At 48.1% G+C, this 27,576-nt stretch overlaps 1 protein-coding gene across 2 annotated transcripts; it reads left to right on the forward strand.

Moving 5' to 3' along the window:
- Positions 1 to 770: 770 nt before the first annotated feature.
- LAMP1 (lysosomal associated membrane protein 1) lies at positions 771 to 26,717 on the forward strand. 2 transcript variants are annotated; one of them, XM_070579376.1, is made up of 9 exons: positions 771 to 1,140; positions 7,128 to 7,249; positions 8,915 to 9,131; positions 9,246 to 9,404; positions 23,085 to 23,272; positions 23,952 to 24,077; positions 24,972 to 25,038; positions 25,107 to 25,277; positions 25,764 to 26,717. In XM_070579376.1, the coding sequence occupies exons 1-9, from the start codon at positions 1,089 to 1,091 to the stop codon at positions 25,901 to 25,903; spliced, it is 1,242 nt and encodes a 413-aa protein (XP_070435477.1). In that variant the 5' UTR covers positions 771 to 1,088; the 3' UTR covers positions 25,904 to 26,717. The 2 variants fall into 2 exon arrangements, with proteins under 2 accessions (XP_070435477.1, XP_070435478.1); XM_070579377.1 differs by having other exon boundaries at positions 812 to 1,140; positions 7,131 to 7,249.
- The last annotated feature ends 859 nt before the right edge of the window (positions 26,718 to 27,576 follow it).

Below are 27,576 nucleotides of genomic sequence, written 5' to 3' on the forward strand. Positions count from 1 at the left end.
AAGATGCCAGGACTCGGAGAACTTCCTAACCCCACGAAGGAGAGAAGCGTGTAGGACTCAGGTTGAAGCCGGGTACCTGAGGGGTACTGTAGATACTAAACCAATTTGCTGTTTGCTTAACTTGAGAGGTGACTCGGGTCTCGAGGATTTGTGAGCTTGTCTTGCAGGAGAGAGAGCCCTCGGGAGGTTTCGGTCACCGGACGGCCCTCGGCAGGTCGAAGGCCAGGAGTCAGACTGCCCAGGGGCTGATCGGGAGGGACCCCTTTGTTTCCCAAAGCTCCTCCTGTCAAGCCCCTTAGCGCTGTAAACCCCCTGCTGTCCGCTCTTGGGGGCCGATTCGAGTGAACTCAGGCTGCGGGCTACTCGTTTTGGCCGACTCCAATGAATCTTTCTCCATCTCCAAGCACCCCCGTCGCAGTGTGTGGCTTCCCGGCCTCAGGCATGAACTTGAGATCAAGAAGCCCGGCACCAAGGTCCTTGTGGAAGCCCCACTCCCCCAGGGACAGGCCCCGGGGCCCCTCCCGCCGGCAGGGGGCCCAGGCGACCCACTGCACCTACGACGAGGAGCGGGTCTCCGGGGGTACGCCGCGCTTCTCCGAGTTCAAACCCGGCTTCTCCTCCCGCCGCGCGGCGGCCCTGACGGAGCCCCTGCCCGGCCGCGCCGCCCCTCCGCCCTCCTCTCCCGGACCCGCCGCCCACTTTCCGCCTCAGGCCGCAGCGGACCAGGGGGCTCCCGGCACCCAGCCCGGGTCACGTGGCACCGCGGTCACGTGCCCGGCGGGGTCACGTGTCCGACCCCGGTCACGTGCGAGGCGGGCCCTCGGCGCGGGGAGGACGTCGCACTCGCAGGAGCCGGGCCCCGGGCGCCCGCACGCTCTCGCGAGATCCGCAAGGTCACGTGACGGCACGGGCGCGGCGGGGCCTCACGTGACAGGCGCTGCCGGCCGCGGGTCTCCTTCCAGCCGCGGGCGCCCAAGAGGCCGGGCCTCTAGACCGCGGGACCGCCGCCCCTCGCGCCCGGCCCCCCTGCCCGCGGCCCAACCGCCCCGCGCGCGCGGCTCCCGCTCCGCCTCGCGGCCCTCGCGCCCATGGCGGCTCCCAGCGGCGCCCGGCGGCGGCCGCTTCTCCTGCTGCTGCTCGGTGAGGCCGGCGGGCGGGGTACTCACGTCCGGGGGGCGGCGGCGGGGTCGGGGGGGCGACACACGGCCCGGGGGGCGGCGGCGGGGTCGGGGCGGGGGACACACGGCCCGGGGGGCTGTGGCGGGGTCGGGGGGGCGACTCACGGCCCGGGGGGCAGCGGGGTCGGGGGGACTCACGTCCGGGGGGCTTCGGCGGGGTCGGGGGGGCGACTCACGGCCCGGGGGGCAGCGGGGTCGGGGGGACACACGGCCCGGGGGGCGGCGGCGGGGTCGGGGGGAACACAAGGCCCCGGGGGGCAGTGGTGTCGGGGGGACACACGGCCCCGGGGTGCAGCGGGGTCGGGGGACGACACACGGCCTAGGGGGCAGCGACGGGGTCGAGGGATGGCACAAGGACCCGAGGGGCAGCGGTGTCGGGGGTCACACGGCGGGGGGCGGCGGCGGGGTCGGGGGGCAGTGGGAGCCGCAGGCCGGCGTGGCCCGCGAGTCGTGCCCGCCCCGGCCGAAGTCCACGCGTGGCGTCCTGCTCGGAGCCCGCTGGCCGCTGCCTGGGGAGCCGGGTCCGGGTGGCCGAGGGATCGGGTCTCGGGCGTCAGGTTGGAGTCTGCTCGCGTGGCTTGCTGGCTGCTGGACGGCTGTGGTGGTCCTTGGCTTAGGGCAGGGCTGGCCGCGGAGGTCCATGGGGCGCTGTGCATCCCGGGACGGCAAGGCCTGCGGGGTCCCTGCGACCCCCATCCCGGCGGGTGAGCCCCCGCAGCTCTGCCCCACGGACTGTGCCCGGAGGAGCGCTGGGCGGCGGCGCCCCTTTGAGCGTGGCGTGCGGTGCTGGTGTTACTGGGACTCTGCACTTAGGCGGAGTGCCTGGCAGTTGTCTTGAGTTTAGGAGAACCCACAGTGGCCAGGACGCACGGTAGGACTGGCCTCGACCGACAGCGGCCGTGTTCGTTTCCAGTGAGTCGTGGCACAGCGCGGCCCTGTTCTGTGTGCCGGTCCCTGTGGGTCGGAACGAGGGGCTCCATCCACGCGTTGGGCAGAGTCTGGCTCTCCTTCAGTCTGCCCAAGTCATAGAAGCGCTCAGCGTCTTATTGAGGAATTCTGCTCTCATTTATCTGTCGTAACAATAAAGAGGAGTGTGTGCTGTCCCGTCAACGGACCTCACCACGTGGTTTGACTTTGTCTTTAGAGGCCCTTGGTGAACCCCTCTCCATGCCACCCTCATCTCTCCCCCAGGAACATGGGATGGTTTATGTAAGTGTCAGGGTCCGAAATATACAGAAGACGACTGGCAGGAGGTCGTGAGTTAAGTAGACACGCATACTCTGAGCACACCTGCCCGTGAATTCTTTAAACATCTCTAGGTCTCATCCTACTCTCAAATTATGGTATTGCCACTGAATGGATCTTGGTTTCACATTTAATTGGGTGTGTTGTGTGAAAGGGATTTCTGAGCTGCATGAATAGCCACGAGGGACGACCTCATTGGAGCAGTGAGCTGTGCCCTTCTCTGGCAGGTGTGATCAGCTGCAGGACGAGTTGCTGGAACAAGTTTTGTCCCATCAGAGCAGCTGCACTGACTTTTTTTAATAAAACTCAGACACATTAAAACTTTAATATTTTGTGTCATGTCTTAAAAATTCTGCTTAAAAATGAAGAGAAAAATCCATAATTTCCTTACGTTCTGATACCTTGGTGTGTTGTGCTTATAATTAGCTTTTTAATGCCTATTCTGTCATATCGTTTAAATTTCATATTCAATTAAAATCCAACTTTTGGGAAAGATCTGTTAACAACGATTTAGATTTCTTTAAAATAATGTTTATTTTATTGCAGAATTTCACTAAAAAGCATCTTTTCTAAAAATATTTCAAACTTCTAAATTACTAATTCCTCCTGCATTAATAATTAGAAATTACGTAAAGCTTCTTTTGTGTTTGAGTACTTGGTAGAAAGACTAGACAAGCATGAACTGAAACTTTTTGATATGTGAGATTAAATGTAATTGTGTAATGAGACTCTTTAAACTGTTGATGTCAGCTGGATGACCTCCTTCCCCTTTCCAAATAAAGAGCTGTCACTTAGGAAGTTTGAAAAGTTTATACTAATTAATGTTACCCTTGATTGTGGGAGTTTGTCAGTTACTCAGGTTGGTGGCCAAATTCTTCCCTACCTTTGAGGTCAAAATGTGTTTAGGTCCATAATTTTTAATTTATGTTATTAGACCCATCCCAGGCAGTGTTAGTCCTCCCTTCTCTCTGGGTCCACAGGACTTGACTACATGTGTGCATAGCGTGTGCTTTACTAGAGTATCAGTGCAGCTGTGTTTTGATTATTTGTGCACAAGTCTCCCTTCCTCATCTTACAGCCTCCTCGTGCCTCACGTAGGAAGTACCCAGGACATAGTTGAGACGTCCAGTTTTACAGCTGTGATCCCGAATGAAACGTGCATACGTCGGCTTTTTAGAAATGTGCATACTGGTGCCCTACCCTTAGAGGTGGTGATTCAGTGTCTGCGATGGAACCTTGGTCTTCTTTGTCTTCCTTTAAATCTTGATAGATGATTATATATCTCTGGTTAAAAAGAAGAAGAAAAATACTGGATTTAAAAGAAGCCAAGACAAACTAGAAATAATTTTTTATAAAAATCTTAATGAAGAAATTTATTGACTCATTTCTTTAGATGGCAATCTCTTTCATTTCAAAGGCAAGTGTTTCATAATTTGAAGTGTGTTCCCTCGCTCACCAAATGCTGGCTAGAACGGTGGCTCAGATGTGGCGCTCACTCTGCAGGCAGCCACGGCAGCACAGACGGGCACATGTTTTGAACGGTGGCTCAGACGTGGCGCTCACTCTGCAGGCAGCCCACGGCAGCACAGACCCGGTTGTAGATCTGGCTCTGCACCCTCACTAGCTGTGTGACCTTGAGCAAGTTAACTTCTCTGTGCCTTAGTCTCCACATCTGTAAAAGGGAATTGTAATAGTGTCTACCTATGATGGTTGTCATGATGACTTAGTCACCTGCAGAGTGTTTGGAGTGGCACCTGGCACAGAGCAAGTGTGTTGCAAGAGCTTGTTAAGTGCAGTGCTTGCTTGACTTTGTCAGGTACTGAGGATTCAGTGAACTTGATAGATGAGGTCTGTGTACCACTGGATGTTTAGATGGTAACAGCTGATATTAGAGCCCGTGCTAATGCCCTGTACTGAATGCTCTGCATGCATTGGCTCCTCTGGTGCTCTAATGACCCTGAGGTGTCAGCACCCTCTCTTCCACTTCACGGGTGCCTAGACTCAGGGCGTGGCGGCTGCTGCTGGCCCCAGGTCACACAGCCAGTAAGTGGTGGGGGAACCTGTTGCACAGCAGATCTTACTCAGAAGCAGGCGTGCTTCCCAGCGCTGTACTTGTTTTCTGCAAGGAGGGTGTTTTGAAGGAATATCCCGAAGTTACTCCTTTTTCTGACCCTGGAGCAGTGATGGAGTTCACAGCTGAGTGCAGTACTGCTGGCGATCAGCAGTTGTCAGCAGGCCAGGGGGCTGGCTTGAGAGGGCACGCCTCAAAGGATCGGGCACATTTTACCTGATTTGAGGAGGGTTTTTTTAATCAACTGCTCCTGTTACAGAATTAAAAAAAACAAAAACCGAAAAATTTCTGGCCATTAGCATACATACGTTTCTCTTAGAATTTTGTATTCTAACGGTCTTGTAGACATTTTCCTCTTGACCGAAAGTGGCTTCTGGGGTAAGTGCCTTATTTTAATAATTGAAAGTTTCTGCACCTCTCCAGAATAAATGTCGGCATCTAGTGCTCCTAGAGCTTATTTTAAATTTTAGTAATACTTCTTTGTTTTCCTTTGAAATCTCAGCATATTTACTAAATGAAAAAGTTGTATGAGAAGTTGTTTAATCCGCACTGTTTCTCATGAAGTGCTGTGAGTCAGTAGAAAGTTTTTAATGATTTAGGGAACTTTTTGGAAGGGCAGCTCAGTAAGAACTGACCTGTGCGTGCTCCCATGGGAGGGAGCAGCCTGCTGTGCCACGGCACACGTGATTGCATGGGACCCTCCAGCAGCTGGGCCAGGGCCAGGGGAGGGTGGCTCAGACCTGAGGGAGCCTGCGCCCAGGGCAGGCAGCGGCCCACGTGCGTGATGAGCTGGGTCAGTGTCCACTGTTCCTCTGGCTTTAGCCCCTGTGCTTTAACACGCACTTCTATTTCTGCCTCCTGAACCTGCTTCTTTGCCTTGCTGACCTCACTCCATTGCTCTTGTGCTCTTACCCGATCCCTCTCAGAAGGCCTGAGAACCAGCTTGTGTGTTTTTAGAAACTTTTACTTTGTCAAAAACAAGTTATGGAATTTTCTCTATGTTTTTAAAATGGAATATTCATTCATTAGAAGTGCTTTTAGTGTAGTTTTGCCCAAGTATCTGAGGGGAGGAGATGTTAGAAATTTGCCAAGCAAAACACAAAAAGTGGCATGGCACGGATTTCCTTGTTTGCTATGGTTTATGTTTTCATTATGTAGCAACTTTTCTTTACGATAGGTTTTGGTATCTCATTTACCAGAGGCTTAAGGGGAGATGATGAGGTTTCTGCTCTAGGTCTGTGCTGTAGGTTTGAATAGTAGTTGGCTCTAAAGAGTTTGTTTTGTGGAAGTCCCAGGGGTAAACTGAAGTGGGTTCGTTGCAGTCATTTGCTTTGTCAGGACAGGGATTTTATCTCCTTTTCTTTTTGCTGGGAAAGATTTGCCCTGAGCTAACATCCATGCCAGTCTTCCTCTATTTTTAGTATGTGGATGCCACCACAGCATGTCCACTAACGGAGCGGTATAGGTCCACGCCCGGGAACCAAGCCCAGCGCACTGAACTTAACTGCTAGGCCACTGGGGCCGGCTCAGGGACGGGATTTCAGAGTGAAAAGTTAGAGCGTCCTTTGAGGATGCTGCCTTCCAAGTGTGCCTGTCACATTTACCCTTGGAGCCATCAGAGCCGGGTGTGTAAACGCCTGGTGGAAGGGCGAGCGGGAGCCTGTGGCAGCGCAGACAGGAGGGCACGTCAGCTCTGAGCGTTCCAGCAGACAGTGGTGCCTGACACCTGTGGGGCTTTAGACTAGCAAATGCACCTATTTTTGCCCATCTATAAAAAACAATGCGCTAAAATGTGTGGCTCGTAAAACTACTCAGTTGTCTACCACAGTGATCAGATTACATTTGCCACTAAACTGCTTGGTCAGGGCTGTGGGAGGTGAAGAAGCCAGAGACGGCCTGGCCCTGAGAACTCACTCAAGGAGGAAGCGTGGCGGTGATGGCTCTCGAGCTGCAAGGACACTTGGGAGCTTCGTCTGTCTCTTCCCTCTTGGGTACAGCAGACCTACCCCAAGACATGTTGAGTGATGTTCTAAACTCACACAGCTAACTCCAGGTTCAATTGAAACACTGTTTTTTGAGAACCTTTCTGAAACTGGGCAGAGAGCTCAGACCTTTGAGTCCGTGGCTTTTCTTGCCATACCAGCAGTCCGTGAGAGGCACAAACAGATCCAAGTTTAAATAGCAGTTGAGGATCACAGTGAAAGAGATTGCCAGCCTTCCCAGGGATCTCTGTAGAAGGCCAGTATTTAGGTTGAGTTGTGCCTCCAGAACCCCACCACATATCCCAGAGATCCTCTGAGGAATGAGTGTGGAGCAGCCTATGCCAAGGGGTGACCCAGGAATTGACATGCGACTTCTGCTAAGTATTCTGAAGTAAAGCATTAAAGAGCTGTTGACCAGATTGGCAAACTGATTGGATGGGTTTAGAGTTAACATTTTCAGAATGTGTCCAGGAGGCCAGAAGGCCCAGCTGAACCCAGCCTGGGTATTCCATGTGTGTAGTTCTTTAGTGGTTTAAGAAGCACAGTGCAGTCTCCTAATAAAATCCATTATTGCTACAGCTGTAGACAGCAGAAATATCCAGCTGTGTTTTCAAAAAGGCTTTTGGTCATTTCTGTCTTTCCTGGAGTTAGCAGGCCTCATGCACGGTGCATCAGCAGTGTTTGTGGTGAAAGATGGCAACGGGACAGCTTGTATAATGGCCAACTTCTCCGCTGCCTTCTTGACCAACTATGATACCAACAGTGGTTTTAAGGTAGGACAGCCGCGTGCCGCGTGCATTGCTTGTGCGTGTGTGTTAAGATTAATTTCATCCTTGAAAAAGGATACCACCTTAACACAGTTGTTTTCACGTATGCATATTTCCTTCTGGGCTCATCAGTAGACTATGCCTATATATTATGTACTGCCTTTATTTTACAGATTATGACTGCCTGTAGAAGCCTATGCTGTTTTATCTACTGAAGCTGCAGTCGTAACCTACAGTCCATTTTGTTCTGTGCTGTCACTGATTTTTCCTGTTTTCTTCATGATTATCTTTTACAATCACAATGTAGCACTTCATTATGTTAACCAGCCTGATTTGTTACATCATCCCCTTATTGGTAGTTGTTTTCTTATGTTCTTTTTCATGCCCAATGTATAGCTCTGTGAAGATAGCATTTTTGATTTGTCAAATTTGCCTTAAACTGTTATGTTCTGAGAATTGCGTATAAACAGTTGTTTGATGTGCAGTGCTGTCAGCATTATACCAGTTTGATTAAAATGTCCCTTTGTTCTTTTGTTAAAACAGGCTTTTTGCGTTTACCTGAGTTCTAACAAATGAGCAGCATCTTTTTGTATGTCTTCCTCTGTCAGTTACCTGTTAATGGACATTTCACTTACTCATTCTACTTAACATTCACTCGTTTAAATGTATCCCTAAACCACACTGTCAGTTCTTTGTTGAAACGTCACCCTTCCTTGCCCACCTCCATGTCACAGCACTGTATCTTTCCTGCCGCTCAGAGGCAGTGGTGGGCCTGCGTTGCTGGGGATGTGCAGTTCTCGAGAGCACTTGGACTTTGTGCCAGCTGCTCGGGCCTCATTAGTTCATACAGGCTCTGTACACATGTGGTCGCTGTCAAAACAGAAGAAAACCAGGAAGGTTTGTGTCCATAGAAATATCTCAAATTATAAAGAGTTGTCCAGGCACCTTTTATTTTAATTTCTACTTCACTTTTTTTTTGTTTGGGTTTTTAAAATATTTCGTTACATATTAATTGTGTTACAGTAATGTGATCATCCACATGTTGTTATGTGCCTTACTGTTGCACAAAACATGTCCTTGTCACCTCATGTAGTTCTGTCATTTTTTAGGACAGCTTAACCATAGTACATTTAGCCATTTAGTTAACCATTTAGTTCATTTTGATGGACATTAGGTTGTTTTCTAGTTGTTTGTTTGGCTTGTAATAGTAAGTTAAAACAGTTCTGCAGTAAACACCCTCTTCTCTTTGTTTAAAAAGACGTATTCTTCTAACACACATTTCTATAGCTAACAAGTAGTAATAACTTTTTTTCGAATATAAATACACAGCTCATTCTGAAGCCCATTATAATTATTTCGGTTTGCTAAGATAGCTTTAGTTTTAATTCTATTGTAAATTAAAGTTATATTAATAAAGAATATTTAATTCTATGAATAATTAAGTCAACTTTATCTTACACTTGAATTACTTACTTTTTGGTCTATTACTGACATGTCATATTGACCTTTTTTGTGTTTTTTACTTTTATTAAAAATGAATACCTTAACGGTGATATCTGATCTGGGCCTGAGGTCTCAGTTTGTGTCAGACTCAGATCTTTCTTTGGTATTTCTGATTCCCTTAATAGCCTGCGTTCTAATTGGGGTCTCTCATCGCTGTGTGTGTTCTAGAATGTGACCTTCGACCTGCCCTCTGATGCAGTGGTATTAAACAGCAGCTCTTGTGGCAAAGACAATGCTTCTGGCCCCAGTCTCGTGGTTGCTTTTGGAAGAGGACATACACTGACCCTCACCTTTGCAAGAAATGCCACACGTTACAGGGTCCAGCTGATGCGTTTTGTTTACAACTTGTCAGATGCACAGATTTTCCCCAACGCAAGCTCCAAGGGTACGAACCAAAACTCACCAATTATGAAGGGAAGAAAATTGGGTTGGGGAGTATCTAAAATTACTTTTCACCAAGCACTTCAAGTAGTGAGAACTGGATTTTTTTTTCATACAGAAGTCAAGACTGTGGAATCCGTAACTGACATCAAGGCAGACATAAATAAAACATACAGGTGTGTAAGCAGCGATCAGATCCACATGAGTAACGTGACTGTCACGCTACATGATGCCACCATCCAGGCGTACCTCTCCAGCAACAGCTTCAGTAAGGAAGGTAAGACACTGCCTGCCCTCAGCCCTGGTGCCGTTTGTCTAACTCACGGATGCCGAAGCCACCTTGTGTCCAGGTGCCTGAGGGCCATGTGTGTGAGTGAGCCTCTGTGCCGCCCACGCCTGAGGCGGCGGCTCTCATCTTTACAGTGCTGTCCACCAAACCTTTTTTCTCTTTAGAGAAGGTGACCTCTTTAGATGAGGGTGGACAAGCATTGGTTAAAAAGGGTGAAAGGGCAAAGCAATTGAAATCCTCTCTGTGTCTTCCCTTGTTAGAGAGCTAACGGGGTCAGGGTCACAGGGCCTCTTCCAGTTCAGTCCAGTTGTCTTTACACAGAGACTAGTCTGACCTCATTCCAGCTCAGGCAGGCGTGGGGGCAGGTGGTGGAAGGACAAGGAGTGCCTTTCAGAGAGGTCATGATCCCTTGAGGTGCACCTGCCACCTGAGCTCCAGCCGTGGGCTCTGGGTCCCACAGGCAGGGGCTCCAAGCCCCTCCAGGGTCCCTGGTCTCTGGTTAGGCAGTCAGCCTCCGGTTCCTTCACTTGGAAAATAAGGATCATAACCTGGCTCAGAAGCTTGTTAGGATTAAAAGGGAGATTTATGCAAAGTGCTTATCTCAGTGCCTGGCCCAGAGTAAGTAGTGAATAGTGTCATTTTACTCTGACTTGAGGAAATTCTCTTCCCAAATCCTGCCCGTCAGCTCCCAGATGCCTGTCACTCTCCTGGAGGGAGACCTTGGGCGAGTTGTCCCCATGGACAGAGTGTGAGAGACAGCGCCTCCTTCTAGGCTGCTGGGCCTTTGGTTTGCAGTGTTCCCCAGCAGTCTGGCTGGAACGCTCAGAGTGGCTATGGGAGAGTGGCTAATTTGTGCTGTGTTGCCAGTGCTCGGTGGCACGATGGACCTGTCAGCCCTCTGGGAGGCTTGTCACAGTCCTTCTCAGAGATGTGCGTGCTCCCAGCAGAGCCGGCAGACACCTCTGGGCTGTTTACTGGCTGACCCTTTATGGAGAAAATTTCCTCACCCCTGACCTACTGGGAAGACTGTTAGTGACAGAGCTAGAACTGAGAGAGACCCCGTGTAACTGGGAGAAATACAGCCAGCGGCAAGGTGCAGGGCTAACGGTGGAGGTCAGAGTGAGCTTGACTTTTCCACCACGGAGCCTCTTTCAGACTGCGCCTGGCGGGCCGGGTGGGCGTGCACCTTCACCTGGAAGGGCTCGCAGAAGGTGAGGACTGCCCCCTTGGGCTGGCGTGAGCAGTGTGTGTTTGAGGGCAGCCGGTCCAGGCGTGTGTGAGTCTCACATCCCCCTCCTCAGGCAGGTGCAAGGTGACTTCAGTCAGAGTGGGTAAGTGAGCGAGGCTTAGAGTAACGAGGTAAACACTTCAAGTAATTACTGATTTCTTCACAATCACACGTCTCTGAATAGCTGGGTTTCCATACCTCACACAACACACCTGGGTTGCATCTGTCGTCTTGCTCAGGTCTCAAGAGCAGAAGGAAAAAGCAAAACCCGTCAGAGGGCCTTAGAAAATGATAGTGTCTCTGGTTGCTGGCTCCCTGGAGTGACCTCACTGCCAGCTGGGCCTGAATTTGGCCGTAGAATATGGCTCCTCACCTTCATGACTTGTTTTCTTCTGCTTCAGAGGCTTCTGAACGTGGACGAGATGGCTGGGAGTCCCGGCAGGGCGTGGTGCTTTGAAGTGAGGTGCTGCGCGGCCTGCGTCGTGAGGGCGTTGGGGCCCTGTGACAGGGCTGCCTTTTCTAGTTGAGGGACAGATATGGCAATGTAAAGAGGCTGATTTTGTTTTGTTTTGTGAGGAAGATTAGCCCTGAGCTAACTACTGCCAGTCCTTCTCTTTTTGCTGAGGAAGACTGGCCCTGAGTTAACATCCATGCCCATCTTCCTCTACTTTATATGTGGGATGCCTCCCACAGCATGGCATGCCAAGCAGTGCCATGTCTGCACCTGGGATCCAAACCGGGGAGCCGCGGGCCGCCAAAGCGGAATGTGCACACTTAACCACTGTGCCACCAAGCCAGCCCTAATTACTTTTCTAATGGAGGACATATTCACGTGATTCCAAGTGAAAAAGGTACAAGTGCAAGGCTGTCCTCACACCTGAGACCCAGCCACTGGCCCCTTCTCCGAGGCAGGCTCGTGTCCCACTTAGGGTCACTTGGGGTTTGGCCTTTCAGCTTGGGGCTCGGTGGTTACTTGGAGCTTGTGGGTGGCCCGTCAGTCTGTGCTTTCCAAGACACTGCCACACTCTTAGTAAGTTCTCCTGGGAACAGGAGGGTTAAGAGGCATTCTGAAGTTACATCTTGGAGAAGTTCAAGTGTCTTCTTCTCATAGGCCAGGAGGGCTGGGTGAAGTTCGGGCCACCTGCAGACTCGTCACTGGAATGGAAGAATTCCCTCTGGGGCTTGTGGAGCTCATCTCCTTACACACCCTCTGCAGTAACCCTTATCACTGTGGGCTTCTGGCACTGAGACACAGAGAGGAAGCAAGACAGCAAAGCGACCCCAGGCCCTCTTTTGAGGCTCCTTTGCTAAGGCCTGTGCCTCTTGCCTTGACAGCTGCTCCTGCCCCACCTCTCACACAGCCCCTGACTTCTTGCTCAACACACTGTCTTATGGGATGTGGTCCTCCTGTGGCCTGGATCCTAGGACCAGTGATTAGAGGAGCTCTCGGGCCAGCCACTGGCAGGCAGCTGCTGAGGATGCAGTGCAAGGGGGAGGAGTTGAGGCCTCGTATCCCTAGTGGGGCGGACACTCCATAGGTGAGGGGCTATGCTGTGCAACAGAATATGCTAATTGATGACATGATCTGAATTGTTTTTACACCTCAGCGATTAGCATATTCCACAGTTACTCAACTCGCGGTGAACGTGACTGGAGTCTGATCCTTGGAGAGCCTAACCAGCCAGCATTTTGTTAGACCACTTTTTGTCTATTCTTCGTGTCTTGTTGGGTGTTTGTTTTTATTGAGGTCGTAATAGTTTATAACATTGTCAATTTCAGCTATGCATTATTATTTGTCACCATACATATGCGCCCCTTTACACCTTATGCCCACCCCCTGACCCCCTCCCCCTGGTAACCACTAAACAGTTCTGTTTGTCCATGTGTTTGTCTTCCACATATGAGTGGAATAATACGGTGTTTGTCTTTCTCTGGCTTATTTCACTTAACATAGTTCCCTCAAGGTCCATCCTTGTTGCAAATGGGACAATTTTGTCTTTTTTATGGCTGAGTAGTATTCCATTGTATATATATACCACCTCTTCTTTATCCAGTCATGAGTCCATGGGCACTTGGGTTGCTTCACTTCTTGGCTATTGTGAATAATGCTGCAATGAACATAGGGGTGCATGGGTCTCTTTGAATTGTTGGTTTCAAGTTCTTTGGACAAATACCCAGTAGTGAGATAGCTGGGTCGTATGGTAGTTACATTTTTAGTTTTTTGAGAAATCTCCATACTGTTTTCCATAGTGGCCACACCAGTTTGCATTCCCACCAGCAGTGTACAAGGGTTCCCTTTTCTCCACATCCTCTCCAACATTTGTTGTTTTTTGTTTTGGTAATTTTAGCCATTCTACCAGGTGTAAGATGGCATCTTAGTATAGTTTAGATTTGCACTTCCCTGATGATCAGTGATGTTGAATCTTTTCATGTGTCTATTGGCTATCTGTATATCTCCTTTGGGAAAATGTTCGTATCCCGTGCCCATTTTTTGATCAAGCTGTTTGTTTTGTTGTTGAGTTGTGTGAATTCTTTATATATTATGGAGATTAACCCTCTATCAGGTATATGATTTGCAAATATTTTCTCCCAGTTGGTCAATTGTCTTTTCGTTTGGTTCCTGGTTTCCTTTGCCGTGCAGAAGCTCTTTAGCCTGATGAACTCCCACTTGTTTATTTTTTCTTTTGTTTCCTTTGCCTGAGGAGACGTGGTATTTGAAAAGATCCTTCTAAGACCAATGCCAAAGAGCGTACTGCCTATATCTTCTAGGAGTTTTATGATTTCAAGACTTACCTTCAAGTCTTTGATCCATTTTGAGTTAATTTTTGTGTATGGCCTAAGATAATGGTCTACTTGCATTCTTTTGCATGTGGCTGTCCAGTTTTCCCAACACCACTTATTGAAGACACTTTCCTTTCTCCATTGTATGTTCTTAGCTCCTTTGTCGAAAATCAGCTGTCCATAGATGTGTGGTTTTATTTCTGGGCTTTCAATTCTATTCCATTGCTCTCTGTGCCTGTTTTTGTGCCAGGACCATGCCATTTTGATTAGCATAGCTTTGTAGTATACTTCTTTTTAATTTTAATTCTTTTCCCTGAGGAAGAGTCATCCTAAGCTAACATCCATTGCCAATCCTCCCCTTTTTTTGCTTGAGGAAGATTAGCCCTGAGCTAACATCTGTGCCAGTCCTCCTCTGTTTTTTCCTTTGTATGTGAGACACCTCCACAGCGTGGCTGATGAGTGGAGTAAGTCCACGCCTGGGATCTGAGGCCATGAACCCGGTTGCTGAAGTGGAGCGTGCAGAACTTTAACCACCTGGCCACAGTGCCAGGCCCAACTTTCTGGTATATTTTGAAGTCAGGGATTGTGATGTCTCCAGCTTTGTTCTTTTTTTCAGGATTGCTTTAGCTATTTGGAGTTTTTTGTTATCCCATATGATTCTTAGGATTCTTTGTTCTATTTCCATGAAGAATGTCAGTGGGATTCTCATTGGGATTGCACTAAATCTGTAGATTGCTTTAAGTAATATGGACATTTTTACTATGTTTATTATTCCAATCCACGTGCACGGAATATTTTCCCATTTCTTTATGTCATCTTCAATTTCTTTCAGTAATGTCTTATAGTTTTCGTTGTATGGGTCTTCACCTCCTTAGTGAAATTTATTTCTAGATATTTTATTCTTTTTGCAATTGTAAATGAGATTGATTCTTGACTTCTCTTTCTGCTAGTTTGTTATTAGAGTATAGAAATGCAACTGGTTTTTGTAAGTTGATTTTGTACCCTGCCACTTTGCTGTAGTTGTTGATTATTTTTGATAGTTTTCCAATGGATTCTTTAGGGTTTTCTGTATATGAGATCATGTCGTCTGCAAACAGTGAGAGTTTCACTTCTTCATTGCCTATTTGGATTCCCCTTATTTCTTTTTCTTGCCTAATTCCTCTGGCCAGAACCTCCAGCACTGTGTTGCGTAAGAGTGGTGAGAGTGGGCATCCTTGTTTTGTTCCTGTTCTCAGAGGGATGGCGTTCAGTTTTTCCCTGTTGAGTATGATATTAGCTGTGGGTTTGTCATGTATGGGCTTTATTATGTTGAGGTGCTTTCCTTCTATACCCATTTTATTGAGAGTTTTTATTGCAAATGGATGTTAGATCTTGTCAAATGCATTCTCTGCGTCTATTGGGATGATCATGTGGTTTTTATTCCTCATTTTGTTGATGTGGTGTATCACGTTGATTGATTTGTGGATGTTGAACCATCCCTGTGTCCCTGATATAAATCCTACCAGATCGTGGTGTGTGATCCTTTTCATGTGTTGCTGTATTTGGTTTGCCAATATTTTGTTGAGGATTTTTGCGTCTATGGTCATCAGCAGTATTGGCCTGTAATTTTCCTTCTCTGTGGTGTCCTTGTCCAGCTTTGGGATCAGGACGATGTTGGCTTTGTAGAATGTGTTAAGAAGTGTTCGTTGTTCTTCAGTTTTTTGGGATAGTTTGAGAAGGAGGGGTATTAAGTCTTTTCTGAATGTTTGGGAGAATTTTCCACAGAAGCCATCTGGTCCTGGAATTCTATTTTTGGGAGGTTTTTGATTACTGTTTCAATCTCTTTACTTGTGATTGCTCTGTTCAGATTCTGTATTTCTTAGTGCCTCAGTTTTGGGAGGTTGTAAGAGTTTAAGAATTTATCCATTTCTTCTAGATTATCCAATTTGTTGGCATATAGTTTTCCATAGCACTCTCTTATAATCCTTTGTATTTCTGTGCTATCCATTGTAATTTCTCCTTTTTAATTTCTAATTTTATTTATTTGAGCCTGCTCTTTTTCTCAGTAAATCTGGTTAAGGGTTTGTCAGTTTTGTTGATCTTCTCAAACAACCAGCTCTTTCATTCATTGATCCTTTCTACTGTCTTTTTTGTTTCAATTTAGTTTACTTCTGCCCTTATTTTTATCATTTTCCTCTTACTGACTTTGACCTTTGTTCTCATTTTTCAAGATCTGTTAGGTGTAGTTTAGGGTTGCTTGAGATTTTTCTTGTTTCTTAAGGTGGGCCTGTATTTCTATGAATTTTCCTCTTAGGACTGCTTTTGCTGCATTCTCTAATAGTTGGTATGATGTATTTTCATTTTCATTTGTCTCCACATATTTTTTGATTTCTCCTTTAATTTCTAAAGTGATCCATTGCTTGTTCAGTAGCATGTTATTTAGTCTCCACATCTTTGTCCTTTTCACAGCTTTTTTCTTGTAGTTGATTTCTAGTTTCATAGCATTATGGTTGGAAAAGATGCTTGATATCATTTCAGTCTTCTTAAATATATTGAGGCTTGCCTTGTTTCCCAACATATGGTCTATCCTTGAGAATGTTCCCTGTGCACTTGATAAGAATGTGTATTCTGCTGTTTTTGGATAGAGTATTCTATATGTATCTGTAAAGTCCATCTGATCTAGTTTTTTGTTAAATGTCACTGTTTCCTTGTTGACTTTCTGTCTGGGTGATCTATCCATTGATGTGAGTGGGATGGTAAGGTCCCCTACTCTTATGTTGTTAATATCTCCTTTTAGGTTTTACTAGTTGCCTTATGTGCTTTGGTGCCTCCTGTGTTGGGTGCATACACATTTATACGTGTTATGTCTTGGTGGAGTGTTCTTTTCATCAGTATATACTGCCCCTCTTTGTCTCTCATTGCCTGTTTTATCTTGAAGTCTGCTTTCTCTCTTGTAAGTATGGCAACACTTGCTTTCTTTTATTTGCCATTAGCTGGGAGTATCGTCTTCCATCCCTTCACTCTGAGCCTGTGTTTGTCTTTGGAGCTGAGATGTGTTTCCTGGAGGCAGCATATTGTTGGGTCTTCTTTTTTAAACCATCCTGCCACTCTGTGTCTTTTCATTGAAGAATTCAATGCATTTACGTTTAGAGTGATTACTGATAAATAAGGGTTTAATGCTGCTATTTTATCGCTCATTTTCTGGTTTTTCTGCATTTCCCTTATTTCTTGTCCCATGTATTTCAGACTGCCAATGCAGTTAGGTAATTTCTATGATGGTTTTCTTAGTTTTCTCTTCACTTATTATTTGCGTTTCTCTTCTCATTACTTGTTTAATGGTTTCCATGAGGTATGTATAAAAAATCTCATAGTAGTCCATTTTCTGATAGCCTCTTATTTCCTTAGACTCAGCCAATTCTATCCCTCTCCTCTTCTCTTTCTAAGTTGTTGTTGTCACAACTTATTCCATCTTGTGTTGTGAGTTTATGGTTAAAATGACGAGATTATTTTTGATGTTTTCCTTCCCTTTATCTTTAATGTTATAATTAAGTGTTGGCTAAGCTGTTCTGATAGAGAGCTGCAATTGTATGATTTTGTCTGCCTGTTTATCTCTTGCTCAAGGCTTTCTAAACCTTGTCTTCTTTTTGTTCAGGTTTGAGGGCCTTCTTGATCATTTCCTGTGTGTGTGTGTGTGTGTTGGGGTGAGGTGGGGATCTTGTGGCAATGAATTCCCTTAGCTTTTGTTTACCTGGGAAAGTTTATTTTTCCACCATATCTGAAGGCTATTTTTGCTGGATAGGGTATTTTTGGCTGAAAGTTTTTGTCTTTCAGGATTTTGAATATAACGTTCCACTCTCTCCCAGCCTGTAAGGTTTCTGCTGAAAAATCCACTGAAAGCCTGATAAGGGTTCCTTTGTAGGTTATTTTCTTCTGCCTTGCTGCCCTTAGTATTTTTTCTCTGTCATTGACTTTTGCCAGCTTTACTACCACCTGCCTTGTAGAAGATCTTTTTACATTGATATAGTTAGGAGATCTGTTGGCCTCTTTCACTTGTGTCTCTAGCTCCTTCCCCAGGTTTCAGATGTTCTCAGCTATTATTTCTTTTTTTTAGGAAGATTAGCCCTGAGCTAACTACTGCCAGTCCTCTTTCTGCTGAGGAAGACTGGCCCTAAGCTAATATCCATGCCCATCTTCCTCTCCTTTATATGTGGGATGCCTACCACAGCATGGCTTTTGCTAAGCAGTGCCAAGTCCACACCCAGGATCTGAAGCGGCAAACCCTGGGCTACCGAGAAGTGGAACGTGCATACTTAACCACTGCACCACCGGGCCAGTCCCCCAGCTCTTATTTCTTTGAATGAGCTTTCTGCTCCATTCTCCTCCTCGTCTCCCTCTGGAATACCTGTAATCCTTATGTTGCATTTCCTAATTGAATTGGATGTTTCTTGGAGAATTTCTTCATTTCTTTTTAGTCTTAGCTCGCTCTCCTCCATCTGAAGCATTTCTATTTCTGTCCTCCAGACTGCTGATTCATTCCTCCCTAATATCAGCTCTGTTGTTCAAGGAGTCCAGATTCTTCTTCATCTCATCCATTGTGTCTTTCATCTCCAACATTTCTGATTGGTTTTTCTTTATAGTTTCAATCTCTTTTGTGAAGAAGTTCCTGATTTCATTGAACTGTCTGTCTGTACTTTCTTGTAACTCATTGAGTTTTTTTGTGATAGCTGTTTTCACTTCTCTGTCATTTAGATTATACATTTCTGTGCCTTCAGGATTGATTTCTGCATGCTTGTCATTTTCCTTCTGGTCTGGAGAATTATTTTTTCAGACTATTTGACAGCGTGGATTTGTGCCTTTGTGTACTTATAGTATCTGGTTGCAGCTTCTACCTGCCATGACTGGGTGGGGTCAGAAGCTCTGTATTCTGAGCCCATGACAATCCACAGCTCCTTCGCTCCAGCTGCTGGCTGCTTTTCTGTCTGTGCTGGCTCTGGCCAACTGCTGAGCTGTGATGCCAGGCTGGGGGTCAGGGCTGTCTTGGCATGTGCAATCCTGGGGGTGTTCTTGCTCTGCCCTCACTATCTCCTCTCCTGGGGTGCTGGCTCAATAAAGACACCCCTGCGACAGCTTAGCCATGCCTGTGTGGGGCTTTCCCTCAGGCTCTGGGGGAACTTGGAGAGCAAGGGTGTTCCCATGGAGGGCTGCCCCACCCCCTCTTTTCTCAGAGCCGCGTGGTCCTGCACCCAGGGTCGCTGCCCTTGGGGGAGGGAGAGGAGATCCCTTTCCTCCTTCCACTTCGTCTTGGGGTCCAGCACCTCCACCGTCAGACGTGTGGCTGTGTGGGTCTCTCAGACGTCTTTGTGTTGTGTGCATGTCCTCTGTTGGTGTATGAATGTCCTTTTTGTTGTATCTTAGGGGAGAGAGGCTAAGGGGAGAGAGCATTCCGCCATGATGCTGGTGTCACTCCCTGTCTTGTGTGTCTTTTGATACTGCTAGGTTTTAATGTCACTTTACAATTAAAGGGACAAGTATTTTCCATACAAGTAGGGAATTTGGCATACTCACCACATATACTATCATGACAGCATAAGTCACTTAAAAATAGTTCATTTCCACTAAAACCGAGCCATATTTTTATCCCCTCTTGTACCAATTTTATTCCTTTGGTTCTTAGGCACTTTTTTTAAACTTACTTTTTCCTTGTCTGTTAACTAAATTGAAAGTTTCTTCAGAGAAAAGATTCCTTATCAAATTTGTTCAGTATGTTTTTAGATGCCTCTATTCTCTTGTGCTCGTGGGCTCTTAATAAAGAATTGTTGAATTAACGCATTTCCAGTGAGTCAGTAAGGTTTTGGTCATAAAAGCCCATGCAAAGCTTTTATCTGATGGACTGCAGGCTTAGGGTTAGACGAGGCTCGTGGGGCCTCACTCAGCAGGATGTGGTAGTGGCCTTGACTGACAGCCACCGTGAGTCCTGCCTTTCATGTGTCATCCTGAGAAACCTCAGGGACTTAGAGATTTCATTTTGGAAGGACATAAAGCACAAGCTGAGGCTGAACTTCCCCTGTCAGTTTCACTGATGGAGATGAGTGCTGAAGAAGACAGGTGTCGTCTTTCGTGAAGGGCTGTGAAGTGGGGCAGATGATTATCGTTCTGGAATGGGCTGAGTGGAGCTCTGCTGGAGGCTGAAGTGAACCAGATGGATGGGTGTCACTCTGTGTCCGTCAGGATTGGATTTCCAGCCCCAGGCCCACGCTGGGTTAGTGGGTTGGGATAAGGCCTACCCAGGCATCTGGGTTTAATGACTCACCAGAGGACTTGGATTTTTTCATCTGTTTATCTTTAAGATCTGATACGTGAGTACTTGTCAACTACTATGACCATTAGTTCAGAATGGAAACTACTTTTAAATATAGTTCATCATATAACTGACTTAATACCCAATTTGGCAGTATCTCTTTTTCATTCCTTAGGAACCAGAGTCTCGCTCAGTGTCTAGTTTAAACTGAAGGAATTGATGTTAAAACATCTCTTTCCATCTGAGACTCTTATTAATTACAGCTTCTGGGTTTATTGGAACGTCTGCTGCTGCCAGGAGATCGTTTGGGGCCTTCAGGATGTATAAGCTTCTGCACTTTGTGAGAAGAGCTGCTAGAAGGGTGCCCAGCCCTGGGTCTCCTCTCCCATTGTCTCCTTTGTGGAGAGGACTAAAGGTGACCCATGGTAACCCTGCGTCCCCTGGTCTTCCCAGAGGCTTTCCTGCAGGTGGCACTTTGCAGACTCCAGTGCACTTTATTTGTGATTATCTCTGCGTGGGTTGTGAGCCCTCTGCAGGAAGGACTTTGGTGTTTGTAGTAGGTGACAGCCTGGTTAGAGAGAGGATTTTACGTTTATAAGTAAGATAGAAGAAAGAGGGCATTTTATCCATGCAGATTTCTAAGTCCTGCCTTTTTCTGACTAGCACTTAGACCTAACTGTGTTATTCATGTTTGCAAGTTGACATTTTGTAACTGCTTAATGAAAACAGTGGATTATACCTTGAAAATGACAGTCAAATCCGTGTAGGTTACTCTTCCAGTGTGTTATGGTGAGAAAAACAACTTTGTTTTTCTGAGTTGCTGCCCAGGCCTTTTACAGCTTGACAGCCCTGCTTGCATGTTCTGGACGCTTGGACAGGGACCTGGGCTTAGGGTTCCCACACGCCTGTGCTGTGCCTTTCCCAGGGCACCTTTTAAAATAACCACTTCAGAGTTAAGTTGGTGAAAAGTTAGTGACCTTACCCCAGCCACCTTAGGAGGAGTAGGTGCTTGCCACCCTGCTCTCGTGGCCTGGGTAGGGTACTGTCCTCCCCCGCCGCTGTGCCCCCTCCCTTCCGGGGTCTGTGAGTAACTGATCTTGTGCTTCCTTTGTTTGAGTGCAGTGAAACTGCACCTTGGATCCAACGACCCTGTAGGCTTCGCTTTCCCAGAGCGGTAGCTGGGATGCTGAGGGAGCCTGGCTGCTGAGGCCCTGTGTGGGTGGCTTGTGCCCCTCATTCGGCAGGTCGTAGTCTGCACATTCTTCCTTCAGTCCGCCAGCTCCAGCTTCTGAGTGCAGTTTGTGGCCAGAATTTGGAGACTGGCCTGTTCTCTGTTTTGATGTGGTTTTGCACATATGATATGTTCTCTTCTGTAACAATTTATAAAGTAATGGTGAAGCTACTTGTAAAAGTACAGTTATAACATCAACTTGAAGCTTGGCTCCAGGGTAAGTGGCAGATGGTGTGGGCCAGGACACCTGTGGCAGTATTTGACTTGCCATCATCAGCCCAAGATTAAATCCACTTCACAGAGGTGGGGTTTTGTTGTGTTTTGTTTTGCTATCTTTATCCTCGGTCTAGGAAGGCATTTTGCTCTAGAAGATGGCCTGGTGTGAAGCTGTTAAGTTGCCCTGTGTTGTAGTCCTGCGGGGCAGTTTTCCTGTCTCGCCTCCCTGAGTAGATGGAATATGGAGGCAGAGTCGGCAACTGAAAAAGAATGAAATTCACTGTAGCTTGGAGTAAGAAGGGAGCAGACGGTCAATAAAGTTAGAGCAGATCCCTGGTGGGCTCCCCACGCTGGATATTGGGGCCACCTTCCTGTGGTTCAGCCTAGCAGAAATGTGGAGAGTCGGAATTGGATGGAAATTGTGTAAATAGAATTCTAAACTACTTGATAGTCCACAGAAACAGAGTAGTAGAAGAAAGAACCTAATTTTGGGGGTGACAGTCTCCTAGAAGTGCTGAGTATCTTACTGTTTTAGATCGTTAAGTAATTTTCTGCAATCTTTCATAGAAGGCGTGCATCCATCCTGTCTGCTCCTGTAGAAAATGTTCAGTTGTCTTTCTCCTTTACCTTGATTTTCGATCTAAATTTTTGTTGTACACTATCATGGTGGATAAAATTCTGAGGGACAGAATAACATTCAAATTCCTCAGCATGTCTTCAAGGGGGTGCCATGTGCCCTCTCCCCCGCCAAGCACCCTCTCCCCACCCCGCCGTGCGCCCTCTTCCCCCACACCCCTGCCCCGTGTGCCCTCTCCACACTCACTGCCCTCTCCCGATAGTCACCCCGCCGTGCGCCCTCCACACACACACACACACACACACACACACACACACACACACACACACACACACACACACACACACACACACACACACCCCCGTCATCCTGCACACCCGGGTCTCTGGGTCAGTGGCCCCTGCCCACTCTGAGTGGAATGTTGTCTGTGATGATTTACTCCTGTCCTGTGCTTCCTGAACGGTGTGAGCACATGCCCACTCTGAGTGGAATGTTGTCTGTAGTGATTTACTCCTGTCCTGTGCTTCCTGAACGGTGTGAGCACATGCCCACTCTGAGTGGAATGTTGTCTGTAGTGATTTACTCCTGTCCTGTGCTTCCTGAACGGTGTGAGCACATGCCCACTCTGAGTGGAATGCGGTCTGTAGTGATTTACTCCTGTCCTGTGCTTCCTGAACGGTGTGAGCACATGCCCACTCTGAGTGGAATGCGGTCTGTAGTGATTTACTCCTGTCCTGTGCTTCCTGAACGGTGTGAGCACATGCCCACTCTGAGTGGAATGTTGTCTGTAGTGATTTACTCCTGTCCTGTGCTTCCTGAACGGTGTGAGCACATGCCCACTCTGAGTGGAATGCGGTCTGTAGTGATTTACTCCTGTCCTGTGCTTCCTGAACGGTGTGAGCACATGCCCACTCTGAGTGGAATGCGGTCTGTAGTGATTTACTCCTGTCCTGTGCTTCCTGAACGGTGTGAGCACATGCCCACTCTGAGTGGAATGTTGTCTGTAGTGATTTACTCCTGTCCTGTGCTTCCTGAACGGTGTGAGCACATGCCCATTCTGAGTGGAATGCGGTCTGTAGTGATTTACTCCTGTCCTGTACTTCCTGAACGGTGTGAGCACATGCCCACTCTGAGTGGAATGCGGTCTGTAGTGATTTACTCCTGTCCTGTACTTCCTGAACGGTGTGGGCACATGCCATTCTTGGTGATTGAGAAATTGTGTTCTCCGGTGCTTTTTAGGACAGTCTGCTGGGGTCCGCAGTGAGCTCAGCAGGGTTTGTAGCTCCTGGCAGCTCTAGGGACCCAGGACTTTGCTGGCCTTCCTGTGGGGCATGATTCATTCCCATTTGTCCCTCCAGAGACACGCTGTGAGCAAGATAGACCTTCCCCGACACCAACGCCGCCAGTGACCCCCCACCCTTCACCATCCCCTACGCCTGAGAGCCCCTCAGTGAACAAGTACAACGTGAGTGGCACCAACGGGACCTGTCTGCTGGCCACCATGGGGCTGCAGCTGAACGTCACTTACGAGAACAGGGACAACATGGTAGGCTGGGCTCTGAGGAGTCCTTTCTCTCTCTGTGTTGGCGTGTTGGTGCGCATGAGCATTGGGGTGGGCACGCATGTGTAGTCTCCTAGATGTGGATTGTAGGGAGCAGGTCAGTGTGCCTGTGTCTGTCACAGCCATCCCACCTGTCCACACACTATGGCACTTCTCTCTGACTCAGCAGCATTGAGGCGTTGTGATGGAGACGTCACGTGGTCCACAAAGCCTAAGGCGTGTGTTGTTTGGCACTTTAAGGGACAAGTTTGTTGACCCCTGAAAGAACATGAAATTTTGCTCCAACATTTAAGTGTTGTTTTTGTACTTCTCCTTTGAGATAATATTTCTCCCTACTGATGACAGAGTCTGTGGGGCTGTGGCAGGTAACTCACTTGTGTTGCATGTAAAGTCTGTGGCCATTGGAGGACGGGGTCAGAATGGGGCTGGGATCTGCACCTTTCCTACAGGGACGTGTCCTTCTGAGAGTAGCAAGCAGAAGTAGCTGGACAAGCAGTTTTGGAACCAGAAATCCACACTAGGATAAACTTCTAATGTTTTCCTTCTGGTTTCGGTCAAAATGAACGTGGCCTTGATGTTACTGCTTTAGGATTCTTTGTTTTTTCCAAAGTGGGGAGGACTTGGCATGAGATGGAATGGTAACTTGTTTTTGTCTCTTTCTTAGACTGTGACAAGAGTATTCAATATCAACCCAAATAAGACCCGTGTCAATGGGAGCTGCACTGCCCAACTGGTGACCCTGGAGCTCCGGGACGAGGATGTCACTCTCCTTGTCTTCCACTTTGGAATGGTGAGGGCCCATGTTCCTTTGTCACTTGGGGGCTTCCGTGTCAGCCCTGCCTGGCGTCTTAGCGTGCGCCTGACCTGGTTTTCTTTTGACTGTTTTCTCGTGCGCTTGGTGCCATGTGGCCACAGTGGCGAAGCTGAGTATGTGGTGCACAAGCCGGGGTGAAGGTCGGACACAGGTCCTGAACCCACAGCTCTGCCTTAGGCAGGAGGAGTCTTTTCTCTGCCTTCCTCTGTCAGTCTTTTTGGGCCCTCTGCTCCCCCCCCTTTTTTGTTAACAAATGCCTGCGTTTGTTTATTCAGCATTCATCAGGCCGTGCCTACTGGGTACCCGACAGCCACTGTTAGCACCACCTGTCTGTAGTCAGCGTGGCTGCCGAGAGGGAAGAGGGACTTCAGGGCGGGCGCTCAGCTTGGCCTCCTGCCTCATGTGGTCCCTGCCCCTTTACTGAGGAGCAGTGTCTCTGTGTCCTGTGCCTTCTTGTTTTCTTACCTGCCTCGGCAGAGTCATATGTAACGTTAGCGAAATATGGGAAGAATGGAAATGTCACTCATGAATATTTGTAATACACTATGCAAATGAACTGATTAACAGTTGGGTTTCTCCTAATAAAGTTTAACTTTCAGAATATTTATTGAACTTTTTAGGAAAAGGTTTTCTTTTTACAATACAACTCCTTCAATCCCCATTTTAGCAGAGAATCTGATTCTGTAGAATGGTTTGGAAGGAACTAATCAAAATTTGTTCATGAGAGTTATGCGATGCCTTTTACAGACAGGATACTCTGGTTTTATTCTAAAGCTAGAACTATGGGAGGTCAAATTTATTACCAAATGAGCCTTCAAGTTTGACAGTAAAAATCTGAGTGGTTATAAGGACTGTCTTCTTCTTTTTAAGAATGCAACTTCTAGCCAGTTTTTCCTGCAAGAAATCCAGTTGGATATGACTCTTCCTGACGCCAGAGGTAAGACTCCCACAATTCACGTGCCCGTCCAGGTGCTCCGTGGCACTCACTCTCACGTGCCTTTGCAGACCCCACCTTCAAGGCTGCCAACAGCTCGCTGAGGGCACTTCAGGCCACCATCGGGAACTCCTACAGGTGTAATGCCGAGGAGCGCCTGCGCGTCACAGAGGCCCTTTCTGTCAACGTCTTCAGAGTGTGGGTTCAGGCTTTCCAGGTGGAAGGTGACAAGTTTGGGTCCGGTGAGTAGCATCAAGGGCAGCATTTCAGACTTGCACAGGCTCCGACAGGCTATGGTTCTGTTTGGATATTGAACAGCTTGTGTGTGGGAGGTGGGGGTGGGGGTCCCCTTTCCCAGTCTATGATTTTTAGAGCAAGTTCTTCCTGCGCCACTTCACTGTCGAAAGGGCCAGCAAATGCATGTCAGCTTTGAGCACAGGTGATCGTTTTAAGAAGTAGTGTGGCTCCACCCCTGTGAAAGCAGTCAGTGTTCCAGAAGGGCCCAGGGGCCTGGACTGCACGCCGACTGGCCACATCTGTAACTTCCCAGCCATGTGGAAAGCCCCGTCTCTATAGGGGCTTCTCCGTGTGCTAGCTGATTGGAATTGGAGCCCCTTCTTCAGTTAATCCTCCCCTGCTGGGCTGTGGGAAGGAGGAGGAGGCAGAGGCCAGTCTGTCTGGTCCATGTGGTGACAGCCGAGTGAGCACAGGTCCCTCTGTCTCCACAGTGGAGGAATGCCAGCTGGATGAGAACAACATGATGATCCCCATCGCCGTGGGCGGTGCCCTGGCCGGGCTGGTCCTCATCGTCCTCATTGCCTACCTCATCGGCAGGAAGAGGAGCCACGCGGGCTACCAGACAATTTAGCGCTGCCGCACCACAGACCAGCAGCGGCTGCAGGCCCGCCGTTCGTTTCCCTGAGCTCAGACTGGTTGAGGGAGGCACACTTGCCTGCACACGATTTCCAAATCTGCTTTATCCAATTTGAAGTTCATCTTGCAACATTTACTATGCACAAAAGAGTAACTATTGAAATGACGGTGTTAATTTTGCTAACTGGGTTAAATATTTTGCTAACTGGTTAAATGTTAATATTTACCAAAGTAGAACTCTAAGAAGGGGTGGGTAAGAGGGCTTTTCAAGGGGCACTGGCTCCATATCATTTGGCTTTCTAAGATTCTGGTGTTTGGTCTCTTCACTCTTGATTCAGATCTAAGCCTTACAAAGGGAGAGTCTCTGATCTTAACACTTAGGACTGATGAAAGCTGGCTAATATTAGGCTGATGTGCTTAAGGGATTAGTAGAGAAAGAAAATTGCAAAACAGAAGTACTCCAAAAGACGGAAATCTGGAACGCTTAAATTAAGCTTTAGAAGCCAGGACAGGCCCCGCCCCCATGGGCTGCACACCTCAGCCATCAAGTATCAGAGCTACTGCTGGGGTCTGCCATGCAAGAGCTGGCACTTTTTTAAATAGCAAACTGGGTGTTATTTTTATTTACTTCTTTGTAAAGTGGTTTTCGGTCTTCTGTTTGAGGTTCAGGTGGTCCTGCGTCTGCACTTGTTTGTGTACAGTGATCGCTCTCACTCTGATTTACTGCTTGCAGCTCAGCGGCCTGGGCACTGAGGACCCTCCTGTGTGCAATGCCGTAACAATGCTAATAAAGTGTCTCTTTCTCTTTTTGTCTGGACCCAGCCCTTTTGTCCACTCGTGGTGAGCGGTTGCAATGGGACGAAGGGTGGGTGGTGGTGTGTGAGCTGGGGGCAGCAGCCACAGGTGGGCACTGCCCGTCACCCTGCTTTCAGGAGAGCTGACGTTGTAGCCAGTCTTTGGGGTGGTGACTCGAGAGTGTGAGTGGTATCTTAAGGTCAGTTGTGAGTTGTGACCGTGAGAACGAGGAGGGAGGGGGAAGGGCCACGTGGCTCCCACACAGCACTGTCGGGGGTCCTGGGCTCAGCGCTGGAGGAGGAGCCTCCCCTGGTCCTCAGGAGGCAGCAGCTCGGAGCTCCAGAGCAGGGGCTTGAGCTGGAGCTTGCTTTAATCTTTCCTCTGAGGGCCTGTGGGCTGAGGGCCCTGGGACTGGGCTGTCCCTGACTGCCGTCCACACACTCGAACCCCAGGGCCTGCCCCGGAATCTGCTTTCCACATGGGACCTGGCAGTCGGCCTCCAGATGCCGGGTGGAGATCTGCTATAGAGCTGAGTGGCCCCGTGTGGCTCTTACTTTGTGGCAGTCCTTTTTGAATCGAGCACAGCAGAGTGGGGCCGTGTGAGGAGTTCAAGGTGGGCAGGCCTGCGGTCTCAGGCAGTGTGCGAGCTCTGGACCGCAGGGCAGGGTTCACGGCTCTCGGCAGCAGCGTGATCACAGGCGTCAGAAGGCTCAGATTTTAGTCTCCCCAGTCTGGGTAGTCCAGACACTTTATGCCTGGGCCAGAGCTGAGGGAAACTGGCACCCGGCCTGTCATGCTGGGGTCAGGTCTTTGCAGGTGTGGCATTTGTACATCATCAAAGTTAGGAGAACATTAGAAAAGTAGCAGGTTCTG

The sequence above is a fragment of the Equus przewalskii genome, chromosome 16 (genome assembly GCF_037783145.1).
Source record: "Equus przewalskii isolate Varuska chromosome 16, EquPr2, whole genome shotgun sequence".
NCBI lineage: Eukaryota > Metazoa > Chordata > Mammalia > Perissodactyla > Equidae > Equus > Equus przewalskii.

What these genes read in the sequence shown, in the direction of transcription:
- LAMP1 (XM_070579376.1), top strand. Translation starts at nt 1,089, where the DNA reads ATGGCGGCTCCCAGCGGCGCCCGGCGGCGGCCGCTTCTCCTGCTGCTG. An exon ending in GCTTCTCCTGCTGCTGCTCG is followed by an intron (nt 1,141 to 7,127) that starts GTGAGGCCGGCG and finishes TCCTGGAGTTAG; the next exon opens with CAGGCCTCATGCACGGTGCA. An exon ending in ATACCAACAGTGGTTTTAAG is followed by an intron (nt 7,250 to 8,914) that starts GTAGGACAGCCG and finishes TGTGTGTTCTAG; the next exon opens with AATGTGACCTTCGACCTGCC.